We start from the raw sequence: 13,034 nt of genomic DNA, 5'->3' as shown, positions 1-13,034 counted from the left end.
CTAAAGGTTGTTTCAGTGTGATCGATATTCACCAGATAGATACATTTAAAAAATGATTGACGGCCCCGAACTAGCTATTATGCAGAGCTTCTACCGGATTCCGCGTTTCTCTGGGCTAATCCTGGGTATTTGGCCAGAACACAAACGTAGTTGGGATAAAAATCTGCTCTTCGCGTTTAGTTTCTTGGTCATCTTGATTGGTGCATGTGGCGAGAATCTTTACGGCTTTGCTAATCTTGACAACTTGGTAAGCGCTCTGGAGGCCTTCTGTCCCGGCAGCACAAAGGCCGTGTGTGTCCTCAAGCTGAGCATATTCTTCATGTACCATCGGCAATGGTTCGACTTCGTAGAGCGTCTACGTGGAATACTGTGCGCCTCCAGAAGCGACGAGGCTCAACAAATGCTGGTTGGCCTGTCCACAATCGCGAATCGCCTTAGTCTACTCTTGGTAAGCTCAGGCTCGATAACCAACACCGCCTTCAATGTCCAACCGTTGATCATGGGCCTGTACCACTGGCTTCGGGAGTTGCCAGGTCAAGTGGAGCTGCCCTTTAATATAATGTGAGTTGAAATCAAATCTGCCTGGTTCCACGAGATAATCTATATGCAATGAGCACACAGTTCACAAATATAGTTTACATTTGAAAACACTTTGGTGTTCTTTTTCTTTTCCAAAATTGGAAACAAAAGATTTTGAGTGAAGAAGAGCGAAATTAAGAATAAAAGTGGGCAAAATATTGACTTAAATTAGACCAAAATAGTTGTTAAAATTTGTATATATAAATAAAATTTGTATATATCAATTTGCTTGCTCTGACTGACTAATTGACTTATAATCAACGCACAGCTCAAACTAAGAGGTTGTACTTAGGCTTTTTAAGGAGAAACCTCAACCCCCAAATAGGGAAAAGGGTGGTCAGAGCTTATATGAAATATTTCGCAGACATATACGTTTTTTTTGCAATAACAATATCAATAAAATTATTAACAAATGTATGAACTCATGGTAACAATAATAATTCTAATTCGGCCAACACCTGTACTTGTACTTAAGTACAAGTAACAAAGCCACTTGAACTTAATAATAAGAGATTTTTTCAGTTTAACATTTACAGCTGGGCATTAAATTTTGATCCTAAAAACATTTTGATGGAAATAAAATTTTAGGCAATAAAAGTGCTCCAATCGGGAGCGAGATATCTAAATTGAAAAAAAATCTAGATCTGTGTACCCTATATAGTTGGTGTCTTTAGCTCTTATGCGCTCGAAATTGATTTAATGAAAACAGAACACGTTTTCGATAACTTGCTTTAAACCTCATTTTTGCGAGAGAAGAAGCTACATTCGACATTTCAAGTCTGAAGCTCTAATTGTCTCCAAAGCGGACAGTCAGACTGATATAGCCAGATCGATTCGCCTGTTGAGCAAGAATATATATACATTATGGGGTCGTACATTTACAGGAAACCTTTGTACCCACATTTAAAAGGTTCACGGCTTACAAATTAATTTGGGTACATTAACGCTATGCAGTGTGTTGAATCATTATAGAAATGGAATTGAAATTGATCCAAGGATACAGTACTTGTTTTTAAATAGATTAATTCCTTTAATAATATATGTTTTAACCCAAATATTTCTTTAACATATTTTTTGCTTTATATAATTCTTGTATATATTTTGTTTGCTTCGTAAAGTATTAATATTGTGGTGTTAGCAATTTTCCAGTAAAATTGATTATATGTGATGTTTATTTACTGAGCAAATAATATCCCATTAATATATAGTTTCCATTTACAGACTACCCGGCTGGGCCACACAGCCTCCCTTGTTTCCACTCAGCTATTTGCTGCTGACGGCATCTGGTGCCTGCACGGTCTTCGCCTTCAGCTTTATTGACGGGTTCTTCGTGTGTAGCTGCATGTACATAAGCGGCGTGTTTTGGGTAATACAGCAGGATATACGCTCCATTTTCGTTGATCTGGATAAAGGTAGGCAGCAGGTGTATCCGATGCCAATGCACCTTTTTAATAGCTGCTCTCACACACAAATGCATGCAGAGGAGTTTTTTACGCCTGCAACAAATGCTGCGATCCGGACCCGGCTTGTCAGTATAATCGATCGCCACAATACGATTATCGATCTCAGCACGGACCTGACGCGCCAGTTCACCGTCATCGTGTTGATGCACTTCCTGTCCGCAGCCTTCGTTCTCTGCTCGACCATTTTGGACATTATGTTGGTAAGCCTACAGTGTCCACTAAAAGTTTCTTTGCTTTTCAGTTAATATTGTGCCAATATGCGCTTTAAAAACAATCAGTTCCGTTTTAGCTATAATGCTTATAACAATAGTTCAGCACTGGATCTAGTGCATCTCGAAGTCGGGCACGCCCGACTATCTTTATTTTGCTATTACTGACAGCTTTTTCACATTTTCCTTTCACGAACAACTCGACCAACTCGCCGGACCCGCCGACCCGCCGGACTCGCCCGTTGGCAGAACACCTCCTCGTTTAGCGGCTTAACCTACATCTGCTACATCATAGCCGCCCTGACGCAGCTCTTCCTCTACTGCTACGGCGGCAATCACGTCAGCGAAAGTGTTAGTAATTTGCATATTATGATTAGAGGGTGTGATAATTATGACGACCAGCTGAGTCGTAATCATTTTGTCCGTCCGCCTGTCTGTCTGCTTCCACGCAAAGCATCCTTATGTCTTAAGAGGTCTGCTGGAAGGGATTACAATGCCGCTTTATCGCCATTAGAACGATCGGTAAAAGCAGAGTCTTAAACTTCAGGTAAGTATATCAAAAATATGGCACATGTTGCCAAGGATATTTAATGGTAGGCACACCAAGCCCAACCGCCTATTCTTAAGCAAGACAATTATATCCATGGACAAGCTGCACTTGTCCTAAATTGTAATTACACTCCCCTGCTCGTCTCTCTCTGCCCCATTAACTTATCTGATTCCCATAGAGCTTGGCTGTGGCCGACACGCTCTACGACGTTGCGTGGTACAAATGCGATGCGAGGACCAGGAAAATGATTTTAATGATATTGCGACGCTCGCAGAGGGCAAAAACTATTGCGGTGCCGTTTTTTACGCCTTCGCTGCCGGCCTTCAGCTCGGTAAGGCCTGATTATCAGCTAAAATGCAAAAATCTTTCACTCTATAATATATCCATTGCAGATACTTAGCACAACCGGCTCATATATCACACTGCTAAATACGTTCCTGTAAGCCTGTGGGGCCTATGATTGATGTACGGATGTGGATTCAGAGTCATGTATTCATTTCGTTTTTCTTTATTTCCTTTTTCGAGTTATTGTCATTGTTATATCCGGTTCGCAATGTAAAAAAGAGTGTATGGATTTTTTCTGTCTGCTCGTATGAGCTCCATTCTTTTGCGGCTTGTAACTTTAAATGTGTCCTCGTGTGTATTCCCCTTGTGAAGTCGCCTCCTAGAACCCACCCCAAGGTTGGACTACATATGGAAATTGTAACTAGGATAACATTCGACGTTCGAAGAGATGCAGGATTCTACAAACTAAGGAATCAATTCTTTGTTGACTGCTGCCAAGAACTCCATTTAAGACGTACTAAAGATCAATGCCAACACTCGATAAAAGGCTGTTGAAGCCAAAAGATTAAAAGCCGGACAATCAACGAACGTTGCCCAATTTGAAAATATAGAAAATAACTATTTGCATACATTTAATACATTTAGGTACTTACACGTTTGCAGGTTTCTTATCTAACGCAAATTATTGACGGGGTAGATAGAGAGAGTTAGAAAAAGGAATATGGGACTAGACTGGGTATTTATAAGGATTTGGGTTACTTGGCATTCTTCCGCACCTTGCAAGCTCGTGTTTATGGATACAACACGCCAAGGCCAAATTTAAATAAAGTATAAATTTTTTGGAATAAAAAATCGGTGGTCGGTCGCTTAAATTTGCATAATGACATTAATTAAATGCACCACAGCAGCAGATGAAGTTAAGAAGAGCGAAGCGTCTCGGGACGAGGCTCTCATGCAACGCGTATACTGATAATGTCATTAAGGAGGTTGTCACTGCCCGGCGCACAGGAGACAGTGGCTGTTGCCAGCGAACAGCAGCTGCTGCATTTTTATTAACGTTAATTAAAATGCATACTGCGGCAACGAAAGTGTAATCGAAATTTCATTTGAGACGAGCTACAAAAAGGAAGCCGCCTTGTAAATACAAGCTGGAGCACTTCTGCGTCGTCGTGTAGATACCGTGTAACAAGCAACCAGCTGCCGTGACAAATAATCAAATTTGCTTCTATGCAAACACGGCGCAAACATTTACTTAGCAGCACACGCGCCGCAAGGTGAGCCCTTTCCTATTCCCCCATCCCCACCTTCCGGGCAATGCAATAAATACTGACCTACATACTAAATTGTCTCTCTAGTTTCTATAAATTTCTGCATACATACCTTTTCTCCTGTCTGGCTGACTGATTGGTGATCAACGCCCGAACCAAAAGAGCTATAAGATTCTAATGTTTTATTTGTTTATTGATGAAGGGTAAGATGAGGGTTCGGTAACTGTTTTGTCGACCTCCCAATCTGAGTCAAACTTATTTTCAAAGATCTCTGCTCAAATTCATTTGGGAAGTGTTTCACACTTTTCGGAAAATCCTGCTAGCAGCCTGGACTGGGCCAGCATAGACCAGATAGTCTTCGATGTATGATTAAAAACAAGACGATTCTGGAAATAGATATTTATTGATATTATGCAATTGGTAGAACACGTCGAACATAAGATAAGTTTTTAGTAGTTAGTAGTTATGTTTATAATTTTAAGTTTTAACTTTTACTGATTTCAAGATCGACTCATTCGATGCCCAAAATAATTCATCTCGTTGCACGAGAAAACAATCCAAATAGTCGTTTTTCATGTAGTACACAGATGAAGAACATTTTAGTTTTTATGCCTCTTTTGTAAATCTCAAAAAAAGAAATTAGTTAAAAATTAGTAAAGATTCCAATACCATCTGTGTGCTCTGATATTTTAATAGCGATTAGACTTATGTATATATAAATAAAGTGATTATATGAGGAAGCTAGTTCCTTACTTTAATTAACAGATGTTCATGTTGACACTTGATCCAATATCCAGTCTTTCCACTCCTGGTGGTGCATCGCCGATCCTATCGCCGTGAGAGTATACTCTAGTTTTTTTAATATAGCTCGATCCATCCAATAATCAGCTGAACTTAACCGTATACGTAAAGTAGTTCTAGGTATTTCACAATCCACTCGACAGTTAATTATTGTGTCCATGCCCGTTGCTCGGTCAAAAATTCAGTCAAAAATTGGCAAGGAATGCGCCGGGTCCGCATCCGTTGCCAGCGGAGACACCACAAAGGCATCCGCAGCGGAGGAATGCTAAGCTTCAAGTGTGATTCATGGTTTCCGTTTGCGGTGACATCGCGGCCACAGACGACGACAATGGCGACACATCCTCAAAGCTGAAGACTAGAGGAACACTGTTGTTATTCTTGTCCAGCATTGCGCTGCAAAGAGACCACAAAAAAGTAAAGGGTCGGGTCTTTATCCAACTCATCTTCTATTCAGCAGCATGTCGTAATTTGAGAGTGCGGCTTCAATCACTTTTCAAACAAACTTAAAACTATGTCGCAAGGTTTTAACTCGACTTTGTTGTAAATAAAAATAGTCGGGAGTGCCCGAATTAGAGATACCCTAAGCGCGACGTCGAGCTGCCTGCTGCCTTCGATATGCATATGGGAAATGCCTTTTGAAATACCTTCTCTTTCTTTTGAAAAGTTCAGGGCATAGATATACAAAGGTCCAGGCTGTGCCTCCAAAATTGCAATTTTGTGATTAGCTGCTTACAAAAATGGAAAAATTATAATTTGTAAACCCACCAAGTTTTCAGTGATTTTTAATAAACGTCGGAATATTAAGTCTATAAATATATCAAGAATATATAGATCTAGAAACATTATCCTTTCGTCTGTTAAATGCATTTGCACAAAACTATTATGCCTTTATTTTAATAAATAGCTCATTTTATATATATAAAGTGGTCCGCCTGCGCCATATGCTCAAATACTAACAAGTACTAACAAACATTCTCTGAATGCGAGCTCAAAGAGCAAGCCAGAAAATACCTACTCAAAATATTGCATAAGCAATTGTTGGCCCAAACAGTCGAGACACATTTTGGCCCCCCGAAAACATTGTTGAATGTGTAGCGCCGAGAAAGAGCGTCAGAGTCAGCGTCAGTTTTGGCTTCAACTGCTGATGGATGTCTCTGGGGCAATACATCAAACCAAATTAGCAGTTTGCGGCTCGTGTGCCAGAAAAGCTGAAATGCGTATTTCGTGCGACGAGGCACAAAAGAGATTGAAGACTGACTGACAGACGCACAGCTACACTTCTTCTCCTGCTCAGGGGGTAGAGGGGGGGGGGGGCATTTCCCACCTCCTCCTGTTGAGGTGCAGAGTATGTATAATGTTTGAGAATCTCCATAAGACATGCAATAAAAGTGTTGGCCTTAACCAAAATGGGTAAGCAGAAGCAGCTGCAGAAGGTAAAATAAGCACTCGTCGTATTATGGAAAATGTACAAACGTCGCATAAAGGCACCATAAAGGTACCAGGAACAAGCAGAAGCCTCTATTTGAAGTATATGGTATGCACGTCAACAGCCAAGAGTAAAGGCAACATCAGTCGGCAATGATATGGTTCAATTTCACACACGCTTTTGCCCAAACAGGAGGACTTTCCACACGCAAACTAGAACTATAACCTAAATCTGCTTGAGCTGTTGGTTTACTTAGATTTAACAAAATAATTTAAGCCCTGATGCATACTGCAGGAGAGCTTTCGAATTATATCAAAGAAAGAAAAACTGAAAAGAACAACCTGTTTGTTTTCAATTCGAAACCTAGTTCTCGAGGTGGTTATCAACTTAAAATAAAGAAGGTCGCCAAACAAGAAGCATAAATTTGCTGGCATATTCACTTTAAATGACTGAAAACTTATTATTATTTAATTGAGTTAGATGTGTTGAATTTAAATAGAAATTCTAGCTAATCAAGCAATGTTCGAAAACCCCTTGTTAACATATCAGTAGGCTAGATGTGACAAATAGGAAGTCGAATGTATATAATTAGTATAATATGTATTCGATTAGCCGGAATTATCTCTCGCTTGGCTCTAACTCTGCCATCTTTTAGACGATTACCTTTGAAAGGGCAAAAATTTCTGTCTAGGGTCTAGTGTACATTATCGCATCGCTAATCGCGCCTACTCTGGCATTAGCCTGCGAGTGCTCTAGTTGAGAGTGCCTGACTAGGAGATACCCTGTATTCCTCGGTAGTGTTACATCTACACACATTCTAGCACTCCTTTATACATACACAAAAACACTCCCATTCCTTCATACTTTGGTAAATGTGTTCCCAAATAAGTTCAAGCTTATTGTCTGATCTTTATACTTATTATTCAAAGGCCCTAAATATGGTGCTGATCAACGACCAAGTTACTCCAACGTCTATCTGCTTTTAAGCCAAAAGAATGTATATTTACAATTTTGTATAAATATTTTTACCTCATAGCAAATAAAGCGTACTACAGATAATCCACAAGAGCTAAGATCTGCAATCAAGAAAACATTGATTAGACAATATCTCAAATTATAAAGTTCTTAGCTATGCCAGAACAACCCGAATAAAGTATATAAAAGCTGGCCGTTTATTTTCTGGCCAAGTGCGATTTGAGCAAAAACGCTTTGCTTACTGCCAGACAGGCAGGAAGTAAGATTTATGAGTTACTCAAGTCGAGCTAGCTTTTGTTGCTGGTTGTCGAATGACTGCGCTTAAATTTCCCTTACCTTGTCCCATGATGCAACCTCTGCCTGGCACTAAAAAATATTCACATTACACTGCACAAAAAATTAAATGGAGTAATGGAAAAAGAGGTGGATAAGACAGATGCCTAGAGTTTCAGCCGCTTTCCCAGCAACGACCAAATAATGTCAAGTCGAAAGGAAAATTATTTTATAAGATGGTGTCAACTGCAGCCCTTGCAACGTACTTGAACATTACCCGGCAGCTCTTGTCCCATTTCTCAGATGAAATTGAGTACCCGACTTCATGAAAGGGCCCTAAAGTCAATCTAAAACAACTACCCACAATTTGGAACTTGATAAAAAAGCAAAAGTCTGGTTTATATGCTTTTAAATACAATAAATAACTGCTATCTTCGGCCCGCCACAGATTAAACACCCTTTTAAATATATGGCTCGTATTTGCAAGGTTTGGTCAAGATATATAAGTAAAAGTGCTCTAGTCGAGCGTTCCCGACTAAGCGATACCCTAAGCCTTCTTCTGCCAAAACCAGAAGCTGCACGCGTGACGTCCTCGCTTGCTCAAGCTTAACGATAAAAAAATGTTTAAACATACAAATTTCCTCTGCTCATTAACCATCTAATATGTTCAAAGTGTTAACTTGTACATTTTTCGGGAATTAATTAAAAAAGCACAGCAATTCAATTATATTTATAGAATTCGAAAGGGAACGCACGCATATGATTGCATGTGTTTAACTTCTGATTAAATTTTGTGCATTAGCTCTTATTGCGCCATAGAGTATTCGTATAATCACAAAATCATCATAATTATCATTTATAATTTATAATAATTATCATCTATATCAATAAAATTTGAACACGACCGAGTCTGACATAAAAATACGGACCCATACAAAGTTTAATGACGATAGATTTAAAACAGAGCTTCATTCGCGGACAGACAAACGACCATCGACTATATCGCACAGGCTGTTCAAACTTATTGAAATTTTATATATATATATATATCTCATCGAGTCAGAGAAGCCTTCTTGCTCGTGTCGCCCGCCACCATTTTGTTTTCTGTTTACTTTTCCGCATTGCACGCGTATGTAAACATAGATACAATTTTGCTGTAGCGTCTAAAAGTATGCAATACATTTTTTTACGCCAATAAAAATGAAGGAAATTAGCCGTGGACTAAAAGCCAAACAGTTTTAGAGTGAGAGAGAGAGAGGTAGAGAGAATAGAGTATAAAGGGCGCACTTACCGTTACAAAATGGCCAGTTGTTGTTGTTGCATTATGCTAAAAACCAGCGTCATTACTGCTGCTGGCGACGTTGACGGCGCGTCGGCGCCGATTTTACGCTGCTTTCGCTATGTATCTGCATTCTGCACTGCCAGCATCGACCGCGTTGCTTGTACTGCATTTAACGTCTACGTCGGCGCCGACTGCTGCTGCTGTTGGACAGAAACTATTTCTTTATAAAAGACTTTTATCAATTGTTCAATTTTAATATGTTTTTCTTTTATTGCCCACTCAGATCAAGTTTATTTAAAATAATAGATAGAGCCCCATTTTTATTTAATCGATTTTGACATATGGTATGAAAAAATATCATATTTAAAGGCCATAAGGACATTTCTTCATCAAGAGAATCGGAGATGCGGAGCCGAAATAAATTCCCTTTTTTATTGTTCATTGGAAATGTTCTCAGCGAAATACATATGTATATCTACTTCTCGTTGACTCGCATACACTTAGTATAAATAACTCAGTAAATTATAGACTAATTATTATGGTGCTATCATTAAAATGGATTACATTTAAATTTTATTTAAGTTCTTAGCCTTGTCCTAACCCCTGGCATTGCAAGCAAAATTTCTATTGCCAGCTTGGATTTGGGATAAAGTCCGCACTCTCCGTGAAAGCCAACAAAATCAATCATTAATTTTTTTTCTAACATGAATTGTACCACATTTCCATCTTATACTGGATACCTTCAAGCAATAAAATCAATAGCCTCAGCAATTTTGTGTCGTCGAAAGTTCCTCTATTACGATTTGGATGCAGTGCAGCTAGAGCGAATGCTGCATTATTTTGCACATCAATCAATCAAGTTGGGGAACACACTATGCAGTCAAGATGTGGCACAAAAATAGCTTACGGAACTGATACAGCCGTAAATTGTGGATTTTTCGTAAATTTCTGTTGCCGTTCTCCAATTCTTGGCGACTTTAAAATATCTTTAAATACCACAAGAACGCTGGATCTAAGAATCGCAGATTGCCGTAACTTTTTCTTATCGGCAAGCTTAGCTGGCGGCTTCTCTTCAATTTGGCGCCCATCTGCGACAAACGAATCAACACTTATTACATTGATATATGTACATTGATTAGAAATATACTTGGCTCACTAATCGCGAAACTGTGTGATTCCTAGCTTTTCAAAGCCAACTATCCAATGAGCCACTTTATCCTTCAGATATTCATCGGAAGACTGAACGCAACCTTCGCGCAGGATTGATTTATCATTGATCCCACCAATGCCTTTGATACTTCTCTGAAAGGCGGAGACTCGGAAGTCTGCAAAAGAACTCAACGCATAGTGTTCAAAAGGGCATAGCTTGCCGGATAAGCTATAAATTTTCCCCTGTATTTCCCATCATATATATATCTTTATCCTATTCACTTAACACTCTATATATCTAGTATACATTTCTTTACTTTATTAACAACTACTTTCTCTCTTTTTTCCTACTTATTGTATTTTCTTAAATAATATAGTAAATTAAGATTATTTTTAATTTTACTTAAGCACACTATTTTTTCTACTTACACCCTTCTTCTTAGTTGTAGGCTCGAATAGCGTCTCTGATAAAATTAGCTGTGAAAAGGGGCATAGCTGGCCGGACGGGGAAATAAAACACCTCAATCGTGTCGGTTATGCTATTAGAAAAATTGGTGTATTCTAACTAGGTTTTTAATATTTAATTTTCATAATGCATGTACAATGTATTGAATAATTAGGAAGACACTCGTTTTTGTCGACCAGTAATAAATAAATAAAAATAAAAAATAAAAAAATATTCATTTCTTCAATGGAGCTATCGTCAGCTTCAAAACCCTCCTCTTACAGCGAAAGCTCTTCTTGAATAAAACCTCGGAGGTTTGGGGCACATCCTTCTCTCACAGTTGCCGTATCGTTTCTTTACATATTTGGTTAAGATTTTTCTTGTCTTGGGTCTTAGACTCACTTATTTCCAAACGCTTTCAAATGGTTAATTTTTCCTAATTGAAAAGGGATGTTTGGATGTTGGACAATCCCTTAAGCATTTACTTCTGCGATCAGATCAAAAATAAGGTGAAGAAGAATTAAAAGGCTAATGGAAGACTCAAACTTGTTTTGCCCATAGCCAAAGTTTAATTATGCTCTGTTACAGCCAAAATAATGCAAGGCTGCGTTTAATTAGGTAAATTACAAACAGATTTCTCCGTCGTATTTTCTAATGGATCTTCCCTAAACTTTCTTTCATACAGACCACGTCCTTGCCCATGGTCTAGGCGATTAATTAACAGAGTTGCGAATGTACAAGCAATCTGTGGTTGAGGGGTTTCTGGGATCTGTTGAAGCTTTTCCGGCAAATCGGTCGAGCCGATCTCAAGTAGCGTGCATGCGGAAATAAGTTTTATTTAAATATTTAGATAATTTGAAATAGATTTTAAGCAGAAATTTTATGTCGCTATTTCATACAATTGTTGTCCAGGCTTGATTTTTTCATTATACAAACAGGTGAAATAGAATGTGGACGTGCCTGCACTGCCATGAAGTAACATGCCGCAACCCAATCTATCGACCCTCTGATTTATCATATTGGCAAATAGCTGATCATCTTCCGAAGCATTTTCCGGGAATGAGTGTACATAGGAAGCGTTAAATGTATAATACTTCTCTGACCAAAGGTTAACTAATATCATATAGAGCAATTTCGGTATGTTTATATGCTCGTACTGCTTGGAGGCTGAGCTCTGAGCCACGTTCAAGTAACGTGGAATGTTCACACAATTGCTGCCCGTGATATTGTTGCAGAAATTTGTAACACGCATTGCCACAACGGAGAGTTCTTCGTCCCAGCGGAGGAGCCGAAGTGTTTTGGCCGATGGCAGATGATTCATTTTCATGTGCATGCGATTCCGTAGATTATTATGATAGTCCAAAATATTAGTCCTGTACCTTTCCATGTTGACGCCGTCGCGTGGCTTCGGACAGTTGTCACCCCACTTACATGGAATATGGTAATTGCAATTTGTATATTCGGATCGGGCTCAACTGTGGCCAGTCGACAGACAACTTACAAACTCGTTTTTACAGCAAATGTGACGTTCTCCTTTCGGGCAGAGTCCTTTTTGACAATAGTCCACGGGCTTGACTGGCACGTCCATTGATCCGCGCATCACGTAATGGGGGGTCTTAGTCCCATAGAGAGTCACTTTAAACGGATTGGCATATATGCCTATTAAAATTAACTGAAAATGCGTGAGTACAAGAACTAGTCGAATGTGCATCTCTGAAGGGTCTTTCACTTACTGCATTGAGAATCCCATTCTCAACTCTTTTTAACTCAATTTGCAATTCGATTCATGTTCCACATACTTAAACATTAAAGCAGCACTAATACCAAATGTTATGTGAGCATCAACACGTGTAAAAATTTTAACTATATTATCAAATTTCGACAGGTCCGAATCAAATATCATGCATACAATTTTTATACCCATTAAAATATGTAATCAGCAGGAAGAAGAAGCTTATTTCGACTCTTTATATATAAATATATATAAATTCGTGATTAGCTCAACGAGCTGAATCGATATAGAATGATCTCTCTAATCGACGCATTCTTACATAAAGCTAGACCCTGTCGTTGATTATATACATTTAGTAGGATCGGATTTGACTCCTTCTGTCCATATTAACCCATTTCCAATGGGTTTAGGCCATAAATATTTCCCTTATCTCGATTCCCAGTCTTGAGTCAACGGTTGTCGCTAGATTTCCACATCCACAAACAAATGTTTCGATTTGAACGCACAGCCTCGTAAATTGTTCCCATTTTTTAATGATCATCGCCAGGGAGAGAATATAGTCGGGGTTTATCCGAAAGCTGATCTTATTTGACAACA

The 13,034-nt window shown here is 38.9% G+C and overlaps 2 protein-coding genes across 2 annotated transcripts; one reads left to right on the top strand and one right to left on the bottom strand.

Moving 5' to 3' along the window:
- The first annotated feature begins 52 nt into the window (after nt 1–52).
- Or22c (Odorant receptor 22c) lies at nt 53–3,244 on the top strand. Its single transcript, XM_064679355.1, has 6 exons — nt 53–561; nt 1,801–1,991; nt 2,061–2,242; nt 2,501–2,602; nt 2,980–3,132; nt 3,194–3,244. The coding sequence occupies exons 1-6, from the start codon at nt 53–55 to the stop codon at nt 3,242–3,244; spliced, it is 1,188 nt and encodes a 395-aa protein (XP_064535425.1).
- Nucleotides 3,245–10,790: 7,546 nt separating this feature from the next.
- LOC135426255 (venom allergen 5) lies at nt 10,791–12,447 on the bottom strand. The gene is made up of 2 exons (XM_064679286.1): nt 12,207–12,447; nt 10,791–12,131 (listed from the first exon to the last, which is right to left on the bottom strand). The coding sequence occupies exons 1-2, from the start codon at nt 12,414–12,416 to the stop codon at nt 11,586–11,588; spliced, it is 756 nt and encodes a 251-aa protein (XP_064535356.1). The 5' UTR covers nt 12,417–12,447; the 3' UTR covers nt 10,791–11,585.
- Nucleotides 12,448–13,034: the final 587 nt, after the last annotated feature.

The sequence above is a fragment of the Drosophila montana genome, unplaced genomic scaffold, assembly GCF_035044405.1.
Source record: "Drosophila montana isolate Dmon_TW-CO22-7 unplaced genomic scaffold, ASM3504440v1 contig_1_1, whole genome shotgun sequence".
In the NCBI taxonomy this organism is placed as follows: domain Eukaryota; kingdom Metazoa; phylum Arthropoda; class Insecta; order Diptera; family Drosophilidae; genus Drosophila; species Drosophila montana.
The sequence above is the reverse complement of the archived record's forward strand: the minus strand, read 5'-3'. Positions and strand labels throughout refer to the sequence as shown.

Coding starts and splice junctions, on each gene's coding strand:
- Or22c (XM_064679355.1), top strand. CDS start 53: ATGATTGACGGCCCCGAACTAGCTATTATGCAGAGCTTCTACCGGATT. Junction 2,603..2,979: donor GCAATCACGTCAGCGAAAGT/GTTAGTAATTTG, acceptor TGATTCCCATAG/AGCTTGGCTGTGGCCGACAC. Junction 3,133..3,193: donor CGCTGCCGGCCTTCAGCTCG/GTAAGGCCTGAT, acceptor TATCCATTGCAG/ATACTTAGCACAACCGGCTC.
- LOC135426255 (XM_064679286.1), bottom strand. CDS start 12,416: ATGCACATTCGACTAGTTCTTGTACTCACGCATTTTCAGTTAATTTTA. Junction 12,132..12,206: donor TTTGCTGTAAAAACGAGTTT/GTAAGTTGTCTG, acceptor ATTCCATGTAAG/TGGGGTGACAACTGTCCGAA.